We start from the raw sequence: 18369 nt of genomic DNA on the forward strand, positions 1-18369 counted from the left end.
ATTGACATTTGGCCTTTTTGATGTTATGTGGTACAAAATCATATTTTAGCATGTCACGTCAAGTTGAAAGTGACTTTTTTTATTCCTTCGAGGGGTTTGAGCATTTCCAGAAAGGCCAGCATTTAACAAATGAATAAATACATATATAAGTTGTTTAGCTGAAAATTGGGAGGAATCCTGTTGAAATGTGTGGATGAAAATAAATTGGAAGTACGGCAAACCTTTTTTTAACCAGCACCTATGGGACCAGGGAAGCGAACTGGTTGATCAAATATTCTCGTTGATCTAAAGATCCACATATTCAATGTAAAAACACACACCAGAAATAGAAACCTATTGCAACCAAAACCACAACTACTTTATATACACCATAAAACACTTATGCAATTTTGCCTTAAATAAAACTTGACGGCAGTGAGCCTTCTTACCCGCACCCTCAACTGACTATTTGGACATGGCAGAGATGGCGATAATACATTCAACTTCCAGTGTTTCAGGTGTATAATTTTTGCCAGTTTATTGAGAGTATGAGTTCATAAGTTGCCCGTTAAAACAAAATTTGCTGTGCTACAATAATGTGGAAGTCTATGCAAACGTAATTGAAGTTGCAAACACATCTTACAGGGTGAGTGGATAAATAACAGATGAGATTTGATGTAGTGCAATGTTAAATGGTAATAGGAGACCTCTTAATAATTCAGTGACTGATCTTTTGCACTGTAAGCTTTGATGTGTGATAGCTTTGACTTAAAAAAAACTTAACTATCTGTTGCTAAACTACTTGTGCAAGAACAATTTTGCACTTTTTTTTGGACAACATGGGGCTCCTGTTTTGACACATTGTATCATGACTCTACTTATAATCTCATCAGCACTGGTCAAAACCCTGCTGTATCAGACATAAGTGTGTACTAATTTGTCCAAAGGATTAGTCAGTAGATGTTTCAGAAAAAAGGTTTTCACTTTGCACAGTGTGCAGTAGCACTGTGATATATTATGAAGTAACTGAAGTACCTTTCTTTTTTGTATAGATATTTTTATTAGAAATTTAACATTTTTACAAGTTTACAAAAATAAACAAAACTCTCAAATATAAACATTGATATACAATTAAATCAAATATACAATAGCCAAAATTTAACAAAAGAAAGAAAAAAAAACCGAAAAAGAAAAAAAAACAAAACTCAACTATCTACTAATCTAATCTACAACTAACCAGAGTGTATATTTAAGTCTCTTACATGCTCAGAATGTGTTAAAATCAGATGTAATAAAACCCGTATTCATGCAGGATTCCTCTCCCAAGGGGCCCCGGACCAGCCAGGTTTGTAATCTTAATTAAATAGAAGCCCTTGTTAGGATAGCCGAAATATCTGTATTTATGTAATTCAAGAAGGGCTGCCATATTTTATAAAATAATTCGGTCTTTCGGTGCACCATATTTGTAAGGAAGTCAAGGGGAATACATTCCATAATTAATCTGTGCCAATTTGAAAGTCCAGGAGCCACCCAGTTCACCAAAATATTTTTCCTCGCACAGAAAGAAAGAATGGAAAATAGTCTCTTCCCGTACATGTCCAGGGAGGGAAAGTTCGAAAAGCCCAAAAGGAGAGATACAGGGTCCACTTTAATTTCCGTTCCTAAAATTTCTGTCAGGGTACTTGCTACTTTAGTCCAATATCTACGGATCTTATGACAGGTCCATAGGCAATGTACAAGAGTGCCCACCTCGATTTTGCATTTGGGACACATTGGAGATGCTCCTGCCTTAAATTTTGCCAGTTGAACCAGTGCCATATGGGCCCTATGAAGTATCTTCAGCTGGATAGCCTGGGTTCTGTTACAGATAGTAATTCTTCTAGCGTTTTCCCAAATATCATTCCACGTTTCTATAGAAATTTCTAGTCCCAAATCCTGATCCCACGTTTTAAGCAGATTATCCATATCTCCCGATACTTCATCGTGTAGTAAATGATAAATAGTACTGACGGAAGATACCCCCACTGGTCGTAGGACACTACATTCTCTATCTGATTTATCAAGACTATCTAATAATGTAGTCTTCTTCTGTATATAATCTCGAATTTGGAAGTATCGAAAGAGGTCTCCATTAGTAATCCGAATTTCTGACGCAGCTGTTCAAAAGACATCAGGACCCCATCCTTAAATAGGTCCCCTAAACATGAGATACCCCTGGATCTCCAGAGTTTAAAAGTGGCATCTGTAAACCCCGGTTGGAAACCCCATGCTCCCACTATCGGTGCATAGGGGGATGTTTTATGTGAATTGCCCTCATTTTGCCGCATTATATTCCAAGCCTTAATTGAGTTTAGTATTATAGGGTTTTTACAGTGATCTGTAAAGATTTTCCGCTTGTCTGAAAATAAAAGGTTAATAAGTGGGTATTTTACTTGAGAGGCCTCGATGTCCAACCAGATTGATTGTGGATCAGACAAGACCCAATCAGCTATGTAACTTAATAGGGAACTTAACTGATATTTCCTAAAGTCTGGGAAGTCCAATCCTCCCCTTGTCTGTGGAAGCTGTAGCTTCTTCAGCTTAATGAGGGGCCGTCTATGATTCCGGATAAAGGAACCCAGCCAACCATATAATTTACGTAGAGCCGTCCTCAGCAGCATCACCGGAAGCATTCTCAAAGGATATAGGAGACGGGGCAGGACATTCATTTTGATTAGTGCTATTCTACCCAACCAGGAAATTGGAAGGTCTCCCCATCGCTGGAGGTCCTGCCTTATCCTTTCCAGTAAATGCACAAAATTAGCCTTATACAACTGACCAAATACTGGAGTAATAAAAATGCCGAAATATAAGAAGCCCTCCAGGGACCAATGAAAGGGAAAAAGGGATCCGTCCACTAAGTGGGGTGTCATAGCAAGGCCACCCATTGGCATATCCTCCGATTTTGAAAAATTAATTTTATAGCCTGAGAATGCGCTCAGTGTATTAATAACTTGGATGAGGCTAGGTACGGACATCAGAGGATTACTGAGGAATAGAAGAACATCATCTGCATAAAGGGTAATTTTATGTTTACCTGTACCAATCCTCGGGGCCGTTATATTAGGATCAGCTCGTATAGCTTCTGCTAGTGGTTCAATTATTAGCGTAAATAACAATGGCGAGAGGGGACATCCCTGACGTCAGCCCCTACCCACACTGAAGCTATCCGAACCTAATCCATTGGTAACCACAACTGCTTTGGGATCACTACACAATGTTGAGACCCATTTGGTAAACACCTGTCCAACGCCAAACCTTTCCAATGTGTAAAACAAATATGACCATTCATATGCCTATCAAATGCCTTTTCCGCGTCTAATGAAACTACTACTCCTGGTATCTTTCCCTGATGGCAGGCTTGAATCATATTCAAAACCCTTCTAATATTATTGGATGATCTACGGCCCTTAATAAACCCCGTCTGATCCTCCTTTATAATATGTGGCAGTACCCTTTCTAGTCTCAGTGCTAACGTTTTAGAAAGAATTTTAAAATCTACATTTAGCAAGGATATTGGTCAATATGATGTACAATCTTCGGGATCCTTTCCTTTTTTAAGGATAAGAGAGATATTTGCCTCTTTCAGCGAAGGCGGGAGACAGCCCTGACGATTATATGCATAGTTAAACATGTCCATAAGTGGACCAGCCAATATTTCTGTAAATTCTTTATAGAATTCAGCTTGAAAACCATCTGGGCCCGGTGCGTTACCACTCTGAAGTTGCCTAATTGCGTCAAGTATTTCTTGGACTATGAGAGGAGCATTTAGGACCGATACCTGTTCCGGAGTTAGGCCTGGAAAGGTCAATTTTTTTTAAAATGACTGCATCCTCCTCGTCCTATCTTCACAATCCTGCGATTTATATAACTGAGAATAAAATTCTCTAAAGATCGCATTAATCTTTTTATGATCATGAGTCAGAATACCCGTACTTTCCTTGATAGACATAATAGTCTGAGGGGCCTTTTTTTTCTTTGCAAGAAATGCTAAGTATCTACCCGGTTTGTCGCCATATTCATTTAACCTTTGTTTTGCAAATAATATTTCCCTCTTTGCCGTTTGAGTAAGCGTAGTGTTTAGAGCTGTCCTAAGAGCTGTAATCTTTTGCAATTTAATAATAGGTCTATCAGTATATGCTGTTTCAGCTGCTTTTAAGCGAGCTTCAAGCAGACGCTGTTGTTCTCCCTTCAATTTCTTCTGGGTCGCTGAGTAGGAGATGATCAAACCTCGCATGTAAGCTTTGATGGTCTCCCACATCATTGAGGGTTGCTAGCTGTACCTGAATTAATTTCTAAAAAAGTTTTAAATTCTTGAGAGAAGTACTTTACAAATTTACTATCTTTCATTAGGAAGGGGTCCATACGCCAATGCCGAGGGGATGTCCCATTGTTCCTCGCCTTAGTTTCCATATATACCGCAGCGTGGTAGGAAATTGCTATACTACCTATTTTACGGGATGGTATAGAAAAAAACATCAATTCTGGTATGACATTTATGTGGATTGGAGTAGAAAGAAAAATCTCTGCCCTGTGGATGAAGACATCTCCATACATCTACTAATCCTAATTCTTTCTTCAGATCTATCAATTGTCTAGATCTGGGAGATACTCCTGCAGTACTCTTGGGAATCCTATCTATTTCCGGATCCATAATACAATTAAAGTCTCCCCCTATAATTGTATGACGGGCACCAAAAGCCATCAATTTTGAAAAGGCTTCCGTTATAAATTTAAAGGGGTGTGCCGGGGGAAGTACAAATTTAAAATCCCATATTCCTCTCCGTTTATGAGGGCTTTAATCAAAATATATCGTCCAGATTCGTCTTTTATCTGCTTTCGGATTTTGAAAGGGAAATTCTTCCGAACAAGAATAACAACTACCCTGCTTTTTGAGCTAAAAGAAGAAAAAAAGGCCTGATCAAATCCACCCTGTCGTAATTTCAAGTGTTCTTTATCCGACAGGTCTGTCTCCTGTAGGAGAGCTATATCAACTCTTTCCTTCTTAAGATTTGATAATATTTTCTTCCTTTTGACTGGCGAATTACTCCCCTTGACATTCCAGGTGCACCACTTAAACGACTGATCAACCATAATCATCTGGGCAAATCCGAGACCCCTCGGGAGGGGAAACCCTATCCAGAACATTCCGAGCATAGAGCATATAAAATGTACAAAAATAAAGCCTCTCTAATACACTCACAACAATACAATAAAAAACTATTTCTAAATAAAAAAAATATAAAATGTATCTAAGTGGAGATTTTCCCCCTTGTTCCCAGGGGGTGTCACTTCCTCTCCAAAAGTCCATCATATCCTCTCCCAACCAATGCCCCACCCTCGACCCAGGTGCTCCTCAATAAAATGAGGAGAATTCAGATATAATACAAAGCTAGAGTTAACAGTGAGCACCCTACCCCCACCCATACCAACACCTGGATATATTTGGTAATGTTAATACCATATATAAACATATAACTATAAAATTACAACCTCAACAAATAATAATTAAATATACTAATACAAAATAACAAGGGAAAAACAACCCCGCTCCTAAAGACAGAGGTAAAATTGAATAAGGTAACCACCTCCCCCCCACCAACATTAACCAAACCCCCCAGCTTATATATATATACACACACACATATACATACATCCCACATATATACATAAAATAATAAAAGAAAACAACCCCAAGGGGGGGGAGAACATCAAATCCCTCTCCCCACCCCCCATGATAATATTAATCAGTAAAGTAAGAGAAAAAAAAAGGGGGGATAGAAACCAAAGCGGGGGGGAAAGGCAAACCAACATTCATTATGTCTTACAGTTTATCTAAGAGAGTCCAAGAATTCCTTAGCCTTTTCTGGCGATCCGAAGTTATACACGGATCCTTCATGGTTAAAGCATAGCGTCGCTGGGTAGCGTGAGGAGTACTGAATATTTAAGTCCCTTAAACGCTTCTTCGCCTCGTTGAATGCCTTCCTCTTTTTGACCAGAGCTGGGGAAAAGTCCTGGAATAACATGATCTTGGATCCTTTATAGATCATAGCTTGGGGGTCTTTTCCAAGATTTCTAGAGGCTTCTAGGAGTATCTGCCTCTCCTTGTAGCTCTGCAGCCGGAACAGGACCGGGCGTGGGCGCTGGTTCGAGCCGGGCCCGCGTATTGCGACCCGGTAGGCCCATTCTACCCTTACCTGGCCTGATCCAGCTTCCAGATTTAAAAGCTGTGGCAGCCACTGCTCGGGAAACGCTGTAAGCTGGCCTTCCTCTTTTCATTCGGGAAGGCCCAGCAAACGAATATTTTTTTGACAACCTCGATTATCGAGGTCGTCAGTGTAATTCTCTAAGGTCCGGACTCGCTGTTCGAGAGTCCGGACCCGATCCATGGCCGATTGCGCTGTAGTTTCAGAGGTCGCGGCCTTTAGCTCCGCCCCTCCAACTCGGCGCTCGATTTCTTTAATGTCTCGGTCGTGCTTCTGCAGCGCGGCCGAGAGTGAGTCCCATCGACTTCGGGATTCTTCGATGAAAGCGTCGATCTTCGCATCCAGTTCGGAGATCATTTCTACAAGGCTTGTCACTGTAGGTAAGTTCTCCGGGGCGGCTGTGGACGCCTCAGCTGCAGTGGAGAGGGTGGGGGAGGGGTTCCTGCTTGTTGAGAGCTGCGGGCTCCCTTCCCTTTAGTCATTTTTACTAAAGATTAGATTGTTTAAATTTAATATTAAACAACTAATTAAATTAAACAGTTATTATAAATGATTTGGTGAGTGTGGTGGGGGTGGGTGACCCACTTTACCCAAGTCTTGGGAGGAGCACTGTAGACTCAGACTTGCTGGGTCGCCGCCATCTTGGATCTCCCCTGAAGTACCTTTCTGCAGAGGCATTTGTTGAATGTTGTTTGTTTAGGAAGTCAGCAATCATGTTATTGTATTTATTGATTTATGAGTTTTACATACTCTCATTTCTAGATTGTTTGCCAGGGAAGATGGCAACCATACAGTACAAATTGTGGGATTGCGTGAAATTCAAGTGGATACAGTGCAAACCTTGTTAGAGGTACTTGAAAAAGAAAATGTCAAGTATTGAATTTAACAGTGCTCTTTCCATAAACATGAGCAGTGGGAGTTTTGACTTAACAAGCATTGATCAAATATCAACTATACGATATTTCACATCACCTTCCAAACGCTGTTTAATGCAGTGTTACACAGTGAGACTAGTCAGCCAAGGGTGAAGTGAAAACAAAAGAGTGACTTGTATTTTATGTGGCACCTTTGTTGTGCCACTTCAGGATGTCCCATTGGACTTTGTAGCTGAAGAAGTACTTGTGAAATATAGTTAATGTTGTTCAAAGTTTGGGAGAACATTTGTAGCTCGGATGCTCGTTGTTGTAGTTCTGTTCGTCGAGCTGGGAATTTGTGTTGCAGACGTTTCGCTCCCTGTCTAGGTGACTTCCTCAGTGCTTGGGAGCCTCCTGTGAAACGCTTCTGTGATGTTTCCTCCGGCATTTATAGTGATTTGTATCTGCTGCTTCTGGTTGTCAGTTCCAGCTGTCCACTGCAGTGGCCGGTATATTGGGTCCAGGTCAATGTGCGTGTTGATTGAATCAGTGGATGAGTGCCATGCCTCTAGGAATTCCCTGGCTGTTCTCTGTTTGGCTTGTCCTATAATAGTAGTGTTGTCCCAGTCGAACTCATGTTGCTTGTCAACTGAGTGTGTGGCTACTAAGGATAGCTGGTCGTGTCATTTCGTGGCTAGTTGGTGTTTTTGGATGCGGATCGTTAGCTGTCTTTCTGTTTGTCCTATGTAGTGTTTTGTGCAGTCCTTGCATGGGATTTTGTACACTACATTGGTTTTGCTCATGCTGGGTATCGGGTCCTTCGTCCTGGTGAGTTGTTGTCTGAGAGTGGCTTTGGTTCGTGTGCTGTTGAGTCCTAGTGGTCGCAGTAGTTTGGCTGTCAGTTCAGAAATGTTTTTGATGTACGGTAATATGGCTAGTCCTTTGGGTTGTGGCATGTTGACGGAATGAGGACAACAATAGTTAATGTTGCAATGTGGGAAAGCGAATCGAAAGTAGTTTTGGAAAGCTGGTCAAGTCAAGTGATATGAAACAGACTTCATTGTTAAATATCAAATTCATAGGTTGATAACAGCACTGAGTGCACCCATTCAGCACATGCTGATTTCTTGCGAAAGCAATCCCATTCCCAATCCTTTCACAGTTGCTCTGCAAAATATTTCACTTTACGTATTTATCTGATTGTCTTGTGAGAATCATGATTGAACTTAGATCCATCGTCCTTTTGAGGTAATGAATTTCACATCATGATCACTCGTTGGGTAATAAAGCTTTTCTTCATTGCCAATCACCTTTAAATTCTGCCCTCTGGTTCTAAACTTCCACCAATGCAAACTGTTTTTTTTTATTCACTTGTGAGATCTGGGTATTGCTGGCATGGCCATCGCCTGTCCCTAGTTGTTCTTGAGAAGGTGGTATGAGCTGCCTTCTTGAATTTCTGTAGTCCATGTGCTGATGGATGACCCACAGTGGCCAGAGGGAAGGGATTTCAGGATTTTGACCCAGTTCCTCTAGATCTACTCCATCTAGAGATCTCATGATTTTGAACACTTATTAAATCTTATCACTATCTTATCAAATATCACTCTCTACACTAATAAGAACAACCCCGACTTCGCCAATCCATGCATACAATGGAAGTCCCTCATCCCTGGGACTATTTGAATGGACTAATAATCCAGAAACTAGGCAAATGTTATGGGGACATGGGTTTGACTCACATCATGAGAGATGAAGAAATTTGAATTCAATAGAAGTCATAGAGATGTACAGCATGGAAACAAACCCTTTGGTCCAACCCGTCAATGCCAACCAGATATCCCAACCCAATTTAGTCCCACCTGACAGCACCCGGCCCGAATTCCTCCAAACTCTTCCTATTCATATACCCATCCAAATGCCTTTTAAATGTTGCAATTGTACTAGCCTCCACCACTTCCTCTGGCAGCTCATTCCATACACATACTATCCTCTGTGTGAAAATGTTGCTCCTCAGGTCTCTTTTGTATCTTTCCCCTCTCACCCTAAACCTCTAGTTCTGTACTCCTCCACCCACTATTTATCCTACCCATGTCCCACATGATTTTGTAAACCTCCATAAGGTCACCCCTCGGCCTCCGACAAACCAGGGAAAACAGTCTCAACCTGTTCAGCCTCTCCCTATAGTTCAAATCCTCCAACCACAACAACATCTTTGTAAATCTTTTCTGAACCCTTTCAAGTTTCACAACATCTTTCCATTAGGATGGAGACCAGAATTGCATGCAATATTCCAACAGTGGCCTAACTAATGTCCTGTACAGCCGCAACATGACATCCCAACTCCTGTACTCAATGCTCTGACCAATATAGGAAAGCATTCAAATGCCTTCTTCACTATCCTATCTACCTGTGACTCCATTTTCAAGGAACTATGAACCTGCACTCCAGGGTCTCTTTGTTCAGCAACATTCCCTAGGACATTGCCATTAAGTCTATAAGTGTATAAATCCCACTAAGATTTGCTTTCCCAAAATGTAGCATCTCGCATTTAGCTGAATTAAACTCCATCTGCCACTTGTCATCCCATTGGCCCATCTGGTCCAGATCATGTTGTAATCTGAGGTAACCTTTGCTGTCCACTACACCTCCAATTTTGGTGTCATCTGCAAATTTACTGACTATACCTCTTATGTTCACATCCAAATAATTTATGTAAATGACAAAAAGAAGTGGAGCCAGCACCAATCCTTGTGGCACTCCACTGGTCACAGGCCTCGAGTCTGATAAACAACCTCCTCCACCACTCTCTGCCATTTACCTTTGAGCCAGTTCTGTATCCAAATGTCTAGTTTTTTTAGATTTCCCACACCGTGGAAACAGTCCAATGAGTCCACACCGACCCTCCAAAGAGTAATCCAACAAGACCCATTTCCCTCTGACTAATGCACCTAATGATATGGGTCATTTAACATGGCCAGTTCACCTGACCTGCACATCTTTGGACTGTGGGAGGAAACCCGAGCACCTGGAGGAAACCCACGCAGACACTGGGAGAATGTGCAAACTCCACACAGATAGTCACCCGAGGCTGGAATTGAACCTGGGACCCTGGTGCTGTGAGGCAGTAGTGCTAACCACTGAGCCACCATAGTTCTCCCTGTATTCCATGAATCTAACCTTGCTAACCAGTCTCTCATGGGGAACCTTGTTGATCACCTTTCTGAAGTCCATATAGATCATATCTCCAGCTCTGCCCTCATCAATCCTCTTTGTTACTTTTTCAAAAAGCTCAATCAAGTTTGTGAGACATGATTTCCCACGCACAAAGCCATGTTGATTCTCCCTAATCAGTCCTTGCCTTTCCAAAATACATGCTGAAACTTTATTGCTGGAACAGCACAGCAGGTCAGGCAGCATCCAGGGAACAGGAGATTCGACGTTTCGGGCACATGCCCTTCTTCAGGAATGAGCAGAGAGTGTTCAGCAGGAGAAGATAAAAGGTAGGGAGGAGGGACTTGGAGGAGGGGCGTTGGAAATGTGATAGGTGGAAAGAGGTCAAGGTGAGGGTGATAGGTCGGAGTAGGGTGGAGGCGGAGAGGTCAAGAAGAAGACTGCAGGTCAGGAAGGCGGTGCCGGGCTGGAGGGATTCGGCTGAGACAAGGTGGGGGGAGGGGGGATGAAGAAACTGGTGAAGTCCAAGTTCATCCCCTGCGGTTGCAGGGTTCCCAGTCGGAAGATAAGACGCTCCTCCTCCGACCGTCGCGTTGTTGTGGTTTGGCGGTGGATGAGTCCAATGACCTGCATATCCTCGGTGGAGTGGGAGGGGGAGTTGAAATGCTGTGCTACAGGGTGATTGGGTTGGTTCGTCCGGGTGGCCCAGAGGTGCTCTCTGAATCGCTCCGCAAGTAGGCGGCCTGTCTCCCCAATATAGAGGAGGCCACACCGGCTGCAGCGGATGCAGTAGATAATGTGGGTGGAGGTACAGGTGAATCTGTGGCGGATATGGAAGTTTCCTTTGGAGCCTTGGAGAGAAGTGAGGGGGGAGGTGTGGGCGCAAGTGTTGCACCTCCTGCGGTTGCAAGGGAAGGTGCCGGGAGTGGACGTTGGGTTGGTGGGGGGTATGGATCTAACAAGGGAGTCGCGGAGGGAGTGGTCTCTACGGAAAGCTGATAGAGGAGGGGAGGGAAATATATCCTTGGTGGTGGGGTCCGTTTGGAGGTGGCGGAAGTGACGGCGGATGATGCGCTGTACATGGAGATTGGTGGGGTGGTAGGTGAGGACCAGTGGGGTTCTGTCCTGGTGGCAGTTGGAGGGGCGGGGCTCAAGGGCAGAGGAGCGGGAAGTGGAGGAGATGCGGTGGAGGGCATCGTCGATCACGTCGGGGGGGAAATTGCGGTCCTTGAAGAAGGAGGCCGTCTGTGTTGTGCGTATTTTGAACTGGTCCTCCTGGGAGCAGATGCGGCAGAGACGAAGGAATTGGGAGAATGGGATGGCGTTTTTACAGGGGGCGGGGTGGGAGGAGGTGTAGTCCAGGTAGCTGTGGGAGTCGGTCGGTTTGTAGTAGATGCATGCACATCCTGTCCCTCAGGATTCCCTCCAACAACATGCCCAACACTGATGTCAGGCTGACTGGTCTATAGTTCCCTGGTTTGTCCTTACCACCTTTCTTCAACAGTGGCACCACACTAGCCAACCTCCAGTCTTCCCACACCTCACCTGTGACTGTCGATGATACAAATATCTCAGCAAGAGGCCCAGGAATCACTTCTCGAGCTTCCCACCGAGTTCTAGGGTACACCTGATCATTCCTGGGGATTTATCCACTTTTATGTGTTTCAAGATATCCAGCGCTTCCTCTTCTGTAATATGGCTTTTTTCCAAGATGTTACCATCTATTTCCCTACATTCTATACCTTCCATGTCCTTTTCCACAGTAAACACTGATGCTAAATACTCGTTTAGTATTTCCCCCTTTTTCTGCGGCTCCACACAAAGGCTGATCTTTGAGGGGCCCAATTCGCTCCCTAGATATCCTTTTGTCTTTTATGTATTTGTAAAAACCCTTTGGATTCTCCTTAATTCTATTTGCAAAAGCTATCTCATGTCCCCATTTTGCCTTCCTGATTTCCCTCTTAAGTATACTGCTACTGCCTTTAAACTCTTCTAAGCATCCATTTGACCTATCTTGTCTGTACCTGACATATGCTTCCTTCTTTTTCTTAACCAAACCCTCAATTTCTTTCGTCATCCAGCATTCCCTATACCTACCAACCTTCCCTTCTCCTAAACAGGAATATACTTTCTCTGGACTCTGGTTATCTCATTTCTGAAGGCTTCCCATTTTCCAGCCATCTCTTTACTAGTGAACATTTGCCTCCAATCAGCTTTTGAAAGTTCTTGCCTAATACTGTCAAAATTGGCCTTTCCAATTTACAACTTCAAGTTTTAAATCTGGTCTATCTTTTTCCATCACTATTTTAAAACGAATAGAATTATGGTCGCTGGCCCAAAAGTACTCCCCCACTGACAGCTCAGACAATTGCCCTACCTTATTTCCCAAGAGTAGATTAAGTTTTGCACCTTCTCTAGTAGATACATCAACATACTTAATCAGAAAATTTTCTTGTACACACTTAACAAATTATTCTCCATCTAAACCCTTAATACTATGGCAGTCCCAGTATATGTTTGGAAAGTTAAAGTCCCCTACCGTAACCACCCTGTTATTCTTCCAGATAACTCAGATCTCCTTACAAATTTGTTTCTCAATTTCCCTCTATTAGAGGGTCTATAATACAATGCCTATAAGGTATTCTTATTTCCCTTTCTTATTTCTCAGTTCCACCCAAATAACTCCCCTGGAAGTATTTCTGGGAATATCCTCCCTCAGTACAGCTGTAATGCTATCCCTTATCAAAAATGCCACTCCGCATCCTCTCTTGCCTCCCTTTCTATTCCTTCCTGTAGCATTTGTATCCTGGAACATTAAGCTGCCAGTCCTGTCCATCCCTGAGCAATATTTCTGTAATTGCTTTGATATCCCAGTCCTATGTTCTTAACCATGTCCCTTGCATTGAAACAAATGCACTTTAATTAATTAGTCCTACCTTGTTCTCTGCTTTATCACTGCCTGCCCTGACTGTTTGACTTGCTTCTTTTCTCAGCTGTACCAGTCTCAGATTGATCTCTTTCCTCACTATCTCCCTGGGTCCTACCTGCCCCCCCCCCACACCCCCAACCTTACTAGTTTAAATCCTCCTGAGCAGCTCTAGCAAATCTCCCTGCCAGTATATTAGTCCCCTTCCAATTTGGGTGCAATCCGTCCTTCTTGTACAGGTCACTTCTACCCTAAAAGAGATTCCAATGATCCAAAAATATGAATCCTTCTCCCATACACCAGCTCCTCAGCCATGCATTCATCTGCTCTATACTGTCTGTTCCTCTCCCTTTTAAAAGTGCTGTTGTTTTGACTTTGCTTTGGAACTTTGGAGAAAAAAAATGCAACAGCATGTAAAACAGTATTTGCTGCTCATGGAATTCAAGGAAATCACCTCCAACACCTAAAATACTTCAAAAAAGGAGCAGCCGTTACAGCCAGAAATTTTTCCAATCCAGAATTAGAAAGCTTACCTAATAATTAACCATGTAACCACAACTGATTGTTGTTAAAATCCGTCAGTGATGTTCTCCAGGGGAAGAAATCTACTGCCCCTATCTGGTCTTGTATACATGTGACTCCAGAACACAGATTCGATGTGGTTGAATCTTAACTGCCCCCTGGGAATTAGGGATGGGCAATAAATACTGGCACAGCCAGCAATGCCCACAATCCATGAATGAATCTTCTTACATCAAAAGGTCTTCAGCAGCTACTCTAAATCCTCCCTAAATCCATTCCTAACTAGCAATGCCAGAATTGGATGCAATTAACTTAGTGCAGACACCAGAGAGCATTGCCATCTTGGCTATTTCTGGGAGCCTGATATAATTTTGTGTCTCTCAATCATGTGGAGCTTTTACCCCTTAAATGGTGGGAATGCCACTTCTGAGTACCACCAGGTGGCTGCTGTTCAGACTGCAATAGTGTGGAGATCATGGACGTGACTCAAGAACCATGGTCGGGGGTAAGGTGGGGTTGGTAGAGCAATGGATCAGGAAAGGCCACAGGCAGCTATCTGGAGCTGAACGTAGGCCAGGTTTTCCTTGAGGAACATTAATGAACCAGATAGTTTTTACAGTAATTGACCATGGTTTCATGGTTAACATCAGAAGAGGTTTTTTTAAAAAAAATTCCAGATTTAGATTCAAATGTCACCATCTGCCATAGTGGGATTTGAACCCATTTTTGTAGAGCATTAGCCTGGTTCTGTGGATTATTAGTTCAGTGCTTCATTTTCATGTAATTTCTTACTTTTTATTGGTGCCATGTACTGTTTTTACTTGAGGGTGTGTTGATGCAACTTTGAGGATATCTTACAGCAAGTGGAAGTTATGTAGGAGCATCTCAGATTCTTTCATAAAATGTTGAAAAATGATTGGATAGCATCTATGGACAGAGAGGTAGAGTTAATGGGATGAATTTTCAGACTCCACAACAAAACAATGTTCAGTGAGGTTGAAAATGTCTGTGCGCCTATTTTCTGATGCTGCTTTCAGTGCAGGTGATTTGCACTATGGTGATGAGGTTGTGTGACCCCACTGCTCCAAGTGACCAGTTATCCACTGCAATTAAGGTTATTCGTGAGCCTGTTCAGAGCCTGTTGTGGGGCATTGTGGATTTGATGGGTGTACACATGCAAAGGCAGACAAGGTACAAGCATGTGTAATAGAATAAGAAGCCAATCATAGCCACCCCAGGGAATTCATGGTCCCCCATGAGAAAGTGAAAACACAGAAGGGAATTGGGTGCCATTAGGTTATTGCAAATTTCAGGGAGAGCGGTCAAGCAGTGCTCTGGCTCTGCAGGAGTTTTGAGCACAGCTGGGGACTATCTGAGCACAAAGAATGCTGTGTTTGATGAAGGGAGTATGCTTCTCGGATTTTGGTTCAGTTGTGATAAGAAACATCCCTAAGGGAGGGTAATGCCCTGGGTGCTGGAACAGAACTGAAGGATAATGGGTAGGAACACAATGGAGGCCATATGTTCAGCAAAGGGTCAAAAGCCTATCTTGCCAAAAATGAAAAGAGGCTTATATATCAGACCTCATGGCCAATATTTACATCATGCTCTAAAAGACATATACCTGGACTTTTGCTAGTGATGGAGTTACCACTGATCAAATTTCTGTTTTCACCAACTTATATTTGTGACCTCTGAGGAGGTGGATGTGGCCTATTGGCTTGTCTTATGTCTGACTTGTACATGACAGATGTTCTTTTATTGGAGCTGCTAATGGGGGCAATGCGTTGCTGCATGGATGTCACTGAGTACTGTGTCTCAGTGACCTTCTTTACATTAAACTGTGAAACGTCTTAAGTATCTCTAGTTCCTGCTTGGAATCAGTCAGATGTACAATAATATATCACTGCAGTCACCTTTACCTCCATGGATAATGATCCTTGTGCTGACACACTGTCGCTCCATGAGGCTCAGGTTAAAAGAATGTTCTCTGAACAGTCTGGTTGGATGTGTCCTCTTTTTGAGAGTTATTCCTCGCTCTCATTCAACAGTTTGTCTTACTCCATGTAGCCTCTGTTTATTCTCTAAGTCAAGGGGATTTCCAAAACTGCGACCATGGTTGAGAAGAATTTCTTGAACATGTGCCACAATACTCACTGCAAATGTTTGCAACTTTAAACAATAATGGAGTACCAAACACTTACACAATAGATGCAACAAGCACATTATATCAAACACATCTGACCTGCAAATAACTAATTATCCTTTCTAAGTATCATTGGTAAGGCATATTTTTGTTCTCTTGAGTATGAGTTGAGCTGTGCATGGTTGAGAGAGGATGTGAGCTGGAATATTGAGCTCTTAATATTACGAATGGCACTGGTGGTATCGAATTGGCTTTATGTGCTGGTTGATGGCATGATCACCTGTTCTCAGTACTTCCAGTGAGCATTCACTGCACACATGCTAAGGACTTCACAAATATGATATCTGGCTCAACTTCCCCTAAATGTCTGCATATGTGCTGCGGATAACATTTGACCGGTCTATAGTTACTCAGCACACCATAAAAACAAAAACGCCATAAAAATACAAACAGATTATAGTTTCATCAAAAACTGTAACCAATAGAGAAAACTAACCAGTAAAGGGGACAGTGACTCAGCGGTTAGCACTGCTGCCTCACAGTGTAACAGTGGACCCAGGTTTGATTCTACCTTTGAGTGATGGTCTGTGTACAGTTGGCACATTCTTCCCATGTCTGTGTTTGTTTCCTTTGGGTACTCCAGTTTCTTCCCACAGTCCAAAGATGTACAGGTTAGATGGATTGGCCATGCTGAATTGACAATTGTGTCAAGTTATGTGCAGGCTCGATGGATTGGCCATGAGAAATGCAGGTTTATAGAGATAGGGTAGGGAGTTGGATCTGGGTGGGATGCTGTTCGGAAGGTCAGTGTGGTGTGGCTGTGATGGGTCAAATGGCTTGCTTCCACACTGTAGGGATTCTAAAATTCTATTCTATGATTAATAGATAATAGACAATAGGTGCAGGAGTAGGCCATTCTGCCCTTCGAGCCTGCACCGCTATTCAATATGATCATGGCTGATCATTCCTAATCAGTATCATCTTCCTGCCTTATCTCCATAACCCTTGATTCCACTATCTTTGAGAGCTCTATCCAACTCTTTCTTAAATGAATCCAGAGACTGGGCTTCCACTGCCCTCTGGGGCAGAGCATTCCACACAGCCACCACTCTCTGGGTGAAGAAGTTTCTCCTCATCTCTGTCCTAAATGGTCTACCCCGTATTTTTAAGCTGTGTCCTCTGGTTCGGCACTCACCCATCAGCGGAAACATGTTTCCTGCTGCCAGAGTGTCCAATCCTTTCATAATCTTATGTCTCAATCAGATCCCCTCTCAGTCTTCTAAACTCAAGGGTATACAAGCCCAGTCACTTCAGCCTTTCAGTGTAAGGTAATTCCGCCATTCCAGGAATTGACCTCGTGAACCTATGCTGCAATCCCTCAATAGCCAGAATGTCTTTCCTCAAATTTGGAGACCAGAACTGCACACGGTACTCCAGGTGTGGTCTCACCAGGCCTGTACAGTTGCAGAAGCACCTCTTTGCTTCTATACTCAATTCCTCTTGTTATGAAGGCCAGCATGCTATTAGCCTTCTTCACTACCTGCTGTACCTGCAAGCTTGCCTTCATTGACTGGTGTACAAGAACACCAGATCTCTCTGTACTGCCCCTTTACCTAAATTGATTCCATTGAGGTAGTAATCTGCCTTCCTGTTCTTGCCACCAAAGTGGATAACCATACATTTATCCACATTAAACTGCATCTGCCATGCATCTGCCCACTCACCTAACTTGTCCAGGTCACCCTGTAATCTCCTAATATCCTCATCACATTTCACCCTGCCACCCAGCTTTGTATCATCAGCAAATTTGCTAATGTTATTGCTGATACCATCTTCTATATCATTAACATATATTGTAAAAAGCTGCGGTCCCATCACGGATTCCTGCGGTACCCCACTGGTCACTGCCTGCCATTCCGAAATGGAGCCGTTTATCACTACCCTTTGTTTCATATCAGCCAACCAATTTTCAATCCAATCTAGTACTTTGCCCCCAATACCATGCGCCTAATTCTGCTCACTAACCTCCTATGTGGGACTTCATCAAAAGCTTTCTGAAAGTCCAGGTACATTACATCTACTGGATCTCCCTCGTCCATCTTCAGAGTTACATCCTCAAAAAATTCAAGAAGATTAGTCAAGCATGATTTCCCCTTCATAAATCCATGCTGATTCTGTCCTATCCTGTTACTACTGCCTCCAGTGTCGTAATTTCATCCTTTATAATAGACTCCAGCATCTTTCCCACCACTGAGGTCAGACTAACTGGTCTATAATTTCCTGGTTTCTCTCTCCCACCTTTCTTAAAAAGTGGTATAACATTAGCCACCCTCCAATCCTCAGGAACCGACCCCGAATCTATCGAACTCTGGAAAATAATCACCAACGCATCCACGATTTCCCGAGCCACCTCCTTCAGTACCCTGGGATGTAGACCATCAGGCCCCGGAGACTTATCAGCCTTCAGACCTAACAGTCTCTCCAACACTAAATCCTGGCAAATATAAATTCCCTTAAGTTCAGGTC

General features: G+C 42.9%; 1 protein-coding gene across 4 annotated transcripts in view; it reads left to right on the forward strand.

The window, feature by feature from the left end:
• LOC122548705 (kinesin-like protein KIF24) overlaps positions 1 to 18369 on the forward strand; it is a 130101-nt gene that overhangs the window by 59632 nt on the left and 52100 nt on the right. For all 4 annotated transcript variants that reach the window (XM_043687516.2, XM_043687515.2, XM_087989900.1 and 1 more), the window contains one exon: positions 6987 to 7074. In XM_043687516.2, coding sequence (XP_043543451.2) covers positions 6987 to 7074 — 88 coding nt within the window. The remainder of the gene's footprint in view (positions 1 to 6986; positions 7075 to 18369) is intronic.

The sequence above is a fragment of the Chiloscyllium plagiosum genome, unplaced genomic scaffold (genome assembly GCF_037043375.1).
Source record: "Chiloscyllium plagiosum isolate Xiang-an unplaced genomic scaffold, Cpla_swu_hap1 HiC_scaffold_1, whole genome shotgun sequence".
NCBI classification, from domain to species: domain Eukaryota; kingdom Metazoa; phylum Chordata; class Chondrichthyes; order Orectolobiformes; family Hemiscylliidae; genus Chiloscyllium; species Chiloscyllium plagiosum.